The 6285-nt window shown below is 48.1% G+C and overlaps 1 protein-coding gene across 1 annotated transcript; it reads left to right on the top strand.

The window, feature by feature from the left end:
* The first annotated feature begins 3052 nt into the window (after positions 1-3052).
* On the top strand, positions 3053-5163 carry LOC136521034 (bZIP transcription factor 50-like). Its single transcript, XM_066514752.1, has 3 exons — positions 3053-3559; positions 4070-4299; positions 4516-5163. The coding sequence occupies exons 1-3, from the start codon at positions 3126-3128 to the stop codon at positions 4761-4763; spliced, it is 912 nt and encodes a 303-aa protein (XP_066370849.1). The 5' UTR covers positions 3053-3125; the 3' UTR covers positions 4764-5163.
* Positions 5164-6285: the final 1122 nt, after the last annotated feature.

Raw genomic sequence — 6285 nt, 5'->3', positions numbered from 1 at the left:
AGAAAAGTACTACTGGCTGGTTCGTTAGAACAGTGTTCATGTGAGGGGGCTAGCCAGCCCAGCCAGCCCCAGCCGAACACGGCGCTAGACCATGTATAACATGGTTGACCTATCATACATGGATTGGGTACGGGTTGGTCACCGGGTTTGCTGAACCGATGAATCGGGCTAGTACTAACCATATAATCCATCATTTTTTTCAAGAACAAACTGAATTTAGTAATTCTTCCATGTTGAAGCACAAAGCCCCCTGCATAATTTCCAAATCTTTTCCACTTAAATAGTCTAAAGTAGTTTAAGATTCTCGCCGAGGATAATTAATTTGGTCATTGTGGTGTCAGAGACTGCTCATCAGCTCGAAGGAACCACTCAGCACGACCAAATTTGGCAGCACCATCAAACATGTTTCAAGGCACCGGTGATGGTAGGTATCCCTTTGATACTCCGTGCAATTACTGATCGACGATATGGTCGTTGTGGCACTGTTTCTACCTTGTTGAAGGTAGATATCCATCCTGTTTTTTACACTACTTCAGCTTCAGTGAAGGAACTGTTTTTCAGCACTACTTTAGCAGCGAAGGAACAATGTTTTTCTTTCATAACAAATCAGTATCAACAGCAGCTAAATTTGAGCGAAACGAACAGGGCCAACAAATCAGCATCAGCAACAGTCAAATTTTAGTGAAATGAACAGGGCCATTTTATATTAAGAAAAAAGATGAGTATTGGAGCGGCTCTCTAAATGAGAAGAACGTGAGTGTGAGCAACCGGCCATCACAACGCCTATGAACAAAGAAGTGAAAATATCAAATACAATGTTCTTGATCTAAGATTAGCATTAATGCAAGAAAATAAACACAGGATTACCAAGTTAGCTCTTAAAATCTGCAGTGCAGGGAATGGGAGGCTTGACTTGCATACCGTGTTGTGCACATATAATCAAGTCTGTTATGCGTAGGTCATTCTCAATTAGATTAGATTGAACAAAATAAAATATCCCCATTCAACAAGGTAGAAACAGTGCCACAACGATCGTACCATCGTCGACCATTGCACGGGAGTGTCAACGGAAAATACTCGGATGCAGACGTCCATCCCCTTGCGTTGGTTCAGACTTGGCTTCCACTCCGTCTCGCCCGTCTCTCTATCTCTCCACTTTGTCTCACCCTCCCCATCAGGTCTCTCATGTCCGCTGGAAGAAGCAGAGGCTGGCGCCGCCACCATTGCTTCCTTCCTCCATCCAAGCCGACCATGTCGTCTCCTCCCTCAGTTCGCGCAGTGCCTCCACGGCTCTTCCTCAACCCAGCGCTGTCAGGATGCGTCGTCGCCACGGGCCGCCGCCGCTACCCCAACCGATGGCGGCTCAGCACAGGTACCGGGGCACCTCAGGTCATCTCCAATCGAGCCGAGGGGCACCTATGAGCATGGCCAGTACTGGTGGTGCTCGCACGCCGCCGGCTCCCACCCTAATGGCCCGAGTTGAACGGCCTTGTTCGCTCCCCATATGTTGCAAATGTATGTTTCAATTGTTGCAGATGTTTCAGAGGTATGGTGCAAGTGTTTTCGTATAGGCAAAAGTAGATCGGGGTATTGCATATATTGCAATGGCTATACACGTATGTTGCAAGCATCTGTTTTAAATGTTTCATCTGTTTTTTCATACGTATGTTGCAAGTGTTTTTATTTGATGTTGCGTATGTTCACATGTATGTTTGCAAGTGTTTTTTTAGGATGTTGCATATGTATTGCAATAGCTTTTTCAAGTGTTTTTAGGTGTTTTTGCAAGTGTTTCAGATGTATGTTTTAAATGTTTTATTTTTCTCTAGACCCATGTTGAAAAGTTTTATCTATATATTTCAAAAGTAGATCAACAGTAGTACATGTTGTAATGTGACTCACCTGCCACAGCCCCTGCTGCAGCTGCAGGGGTGTCGTGCATACGTGTGGGAAGCGGAGTGGTGGAGCAGTGCGCGGCTACGGGCACGGACGTGCAGCGGCCGCAGGCCTCCGGGCATCCGTCCGGATCATGTGGGCGTTAGTACTGCCCGATTATCAAAGGACACCTACCATCGCCCGGATTGGCGGACCCAGAACTAGGGCAACTAGGGCCTTGGCCCTAGTCGTGGCCCAAGTTGCTAGGGAGTGAGTAGGTCTTCAGTATTTTTTGGCCCAGCCCATCAGACATCAGCGTCCAAAAGGCAGGGAATAGGGCAGTGCCGGTCCTGAGTTGCGAGTTTGCGACCCTAGCGGCCTCGCCTCCTCACTCGCGTTCAAGCTTTGGTAGAGTCGCACCGCTCTGCCGCCTGGTCCGCCTCTGCGCCATCGCCCGCTGCTGCCCCTTGTCGGCTCGCCCCCTTTGTCCTTTGATCTGCGCTCCGTGCACCGCAGGTGACCGCCCTGGCCCACAGCACCTCGGCCCCGCTCGGCTACCAGCAGGCCATAGGCTGCTGCCAGCTGGGATCTTCAATGTGGTGCATGACCAAGTTATTGTTGAATTAAATAATTGGTTTGCTGAAAGTTCTACCCAGTTGTTGAGATGCATTACAGGTTTAGATCCACGGAATTCCTTTGACAAACTAATTGAACTTGATGAGATTTATTAAGAATTCTACTTGATGAGATTTATGATATGATCATGATCAGCTTCTGCACCAACTTCATTCGGATTTTGGCCGTTAAATTTGGCCTAGTCTTAGTCAAATTCTGGGTCCGCCGCTGATCGCCGGTGCTTCCAAACATATGGTTGATGGTGCTGCCAAATTTGGCCGTGCTGAGTGATTCGTTCGAGCTGATGATGAGCCTCTGACGGTCGGATGCCCGGCGATGTGGTACAGAGAACTCGCCGGCTGCGGCGCACAAGAGCACCAGCGACGGGCAGTACTCCTCCCCTGGAGTGGAGTGAGCTCACAGTTCGCAAAGCAAGACGAGGTCCCGGGAGTTGACGTGGTAGATCTCGCCTCTCCCATTGGCCAGGCCACGGCACCACCCCGTGTGGGCCCCACCCGCTAAACTGCCAAGAACCTTCCTCTCCTTCCTCGCGAAGCAAGACTTCCGAGCGATAGAGAGCCCGCTATAAAACCGCACGGCTGCGACCAGCACGACAAAATATCTCGCCGTCCGTCCCCATGGACATCGACCTCTTCCCCGACATCGACCTTGACGCCCTCCTCGCCTCCTTCTCCGGCGAACCCGCCGCCGTCTCCGACCTCATCGTCCCGTCCCCGCCTCCGCCGGCGCCGGCGACGGCGCACGATGCGGAAGCGGGGTCGCCGGAGTCGGTGACCTCCCGGGCGAGCCCGCCCGGGGAGGTGGCGCTCTCGGAGATCGAGAGGTTCCTGATGCAGGAGGGGGAGGCGGAGTTGACCGGCGAGGTCGAGGGGATCAGCGTGGATCAGTTCTTCGACGCGCTGTACGACGGCGGGGAGGGGAATGATGAGGGCGAGGCGGGGGCAAGCACGGATGCGGACTCCGGCAGGGACGAGGTGGTGGAAGTCGTGACGCCAGAGGCGGAGACGGTGGAGGTGGATGGCGATGATCCCGTCAGCAAGAAGAAGAGGAGGTATGCTGATTCTGTTGTGTTAGTGCAGGACGTGTGAAAACTCTTTCCCCTTCGTTTAAGAAATTGAGGGAGATTTATGTGATCATGCTTGCTAGTGAAATTTAGGACCTACATGGCAGTTAGGGATGGACCATATGCCTAGGTTTGGGTGGATTATTGCTTAGGTTGTATGCAGAAATCGTGTTCCATCCAATTCATAATGTTTGGTATTTAGTGTAAACTCTATCGAATGAAAGAAATGTCTGCGAGTGATAACTACGAGATTCGAATTCGTAATCGTAAATTGCAAAAACTAGGAAGAGTATTTGCAAGGATATTTAGAAGATAGCATATGCACAAATGATTACCTTGGTTGCACTGTGAACTGCTAGAAGTTTGGTCAGCAGATGGGAAGAATCTGATTCATGAATTCAAGATGCTTTTCTTTTGTTCTTTTACATTTTGCTTCTAAAGTCTAATTAGGCAATTTTATCTCCTGTATAAAAACAACCTGCCTTGTGAATTTATCAGGCAAATGAGGAACAGAGATTCCGCAATGAAATCCAGGGAGAGGAAGAAGTCGTACATAAAGGACTTGGAGACGAAGAGCAAGTATTTGGAGGCAGAGTGCCGCCGCCTCAGCTACGCACTTCAGTGCTATTACTGCTATGCAGCTGAGAACATGGCACTGCGCCAGAGTTTGTTGAAGGATAGGCCTGTTGGTGCTCCCACAGCCATGCAGGAGTCTGCCGTACTCACGGGTAAGCCATATCATCCTTCCTCTAATCTTATCCATTCCCTGAAATTAGATGAATCGATTTGTTTAGCATCAATCAGTCCTCTCTGTGGCTGGAACCATGGTTATGATGATCAGTCATAAATTACCAAGCAAGTGACAAATCAAAAGCACAAGGGAAACCGGATTATTGGTAGAATCTTGCAGTCGTGATGCTAAGACAATTGTCTTTTATTTGCAGAAACCCTGCCGCTGGTTTCCCTGCTTTGGCTGGTGAGCATCGTCTGCCTGTTCCTGATGCCCGTTCTGCCCAACCGAAGTCCAGCTGCTCCAAGCAGCGGCGGAAGAGATCTCGTGGTGGCAGCCGGAAAGACGAGCAGTGAAACCCCAGAGATACCGGAACTCATCCTCCATGGAAGGCGTTGCAAGAGCACGAGGGCGAAGTTTAAGCTATATAATTTACCATTTCATGCAGTAGCTGCTTGCTAGTTTGGAACTTATCAGCCGTACAGATTCAGTAACAGTATTTTTCTCAAACAATAAATCAACATCAGCACCAACCGCAGCCGAACGCCGCCTTGCAAGCTTACCTGTAGTAGTGTACTTGCAATTGCAAACCTAGCGTGCCCGCTGTGCGCCTATCATGCAGAGAAGCCTGTCGATATCCATGGAGTAGTACCTTTTATCTCTTTTTATTTTTTGTTTGTTTAATAGCTCCTGTGCTATCCAGTAATAGTTTTAAAATCTGGGTTTTGTGTGATTTTCTATTTCGTCACTTTGTTTCTAGTTGCTCCTGATATAAAGTTCCTTTGCTCGAAAATCTTTGGAAGTATATGGTATGATCTATGATGTACTCCTACCAATAAAATTGAGCCGTGAATGGATCTTTGAGATTTTTGTTTCATGCAAGGATGGCAAAAGCTTTGCCTTAATTTTCTTTTTTTTTTGCCAAATACTTGGCGAGCTTTATTGATCGAGAGATATTACATCGTTCCTCAAAAACTCAAGAATAAAACTAGGAGGCTCATCATCCTAATTACAATTAAGTTTCGTCTGCATGTCTCGCCTAGCCAGCTCGTCCACTGTCTTGTTCGATTCTCTGCTGCAATGCTCGATGGAGATCATCTAAAACCCGCTTCAAACAATATTACACTCATCATACACAGCAGCTGCTGAATTTGCCGAGAATCCTCTGTTTGCCATTGTTTCCACCACTTCCATGTAGTCAGACAGGACAATCAGTCGGTTGCAACCTGCATGTTGTGCTAGCAACAACCCTTCCTTCAATGCAAAAGCTTCCGCCATGGGAGCGCCCACCAGATAGGGGAGAAAAGTATGTGAAGCTGCTATCGTTCCCCCCGTCCAATCTCTTATAATAACACCAGTGCTGTCGTTCCCGTTCCTTCATCAAAGGAGGCATCAATATTAACTTTAACAAACTCCTCCGGAGGTTTCTGCCAACCATGTCGTTCGTTGGTGCCCTTTATAGTCGCCATCTTGTAATTCTTTGTTAGGGTAGCAATAAACAAGCCCGATCTTGATGGTCGCTGAATGTTCTCACCATGCACAAGCTTGCGTCTCCCACCAGAGATACCAGCATCCGGTAAGAATAAGCTCTGAAAATCTGGCACCAAGATGATCTACAATCTCCCCCCTTCTGAGCATTTCCTCAATAATTATTGACCCAAACTGATCAATGCCAATGATCTCTAAAATTTTCTCCCAAACTCCTAACACAGCCTTTGCTCGGGTCACAGGTAAAAATCACATGTTTGATATTTCCAGCACCATTTTTTACAAATCGGTCACCCACCAATGTTGCTGATGTGGCGATTAGCTAGGACAGTCATACATGGAATGAAACCGTGCAGTGCTCTCCATCCATAAATCTTGATTTTACCAGGCAGGTCCAATTTCCATAAACGTTTCCATGCTTGGCTTCGACTCGCACCAGTTGCCTGCAAAGTGTGAATTCTTGGACCGTACTTATTTTCCCATTGGCAGTGGTAAG

Source organism: Miscanthus floridulus, chromosome 18, assembly GCF_019320115.1.
Source record: "Miscanthus floridulus cultivar M001 chromosome 18, ASM1932011v1, whole genome shotgun sequence".
Lineage (NCBI taxonomy): Eukaryota > Viridiplantae > Streptophyta > Magnoliopsida > Poales > Poaceae > Miscanthus > Miscanthus floridulus.
Note: the sequence above shows the minus strand (reverse complement) of the source record. Positions and strands in the feature narration are given on the sequence as shown.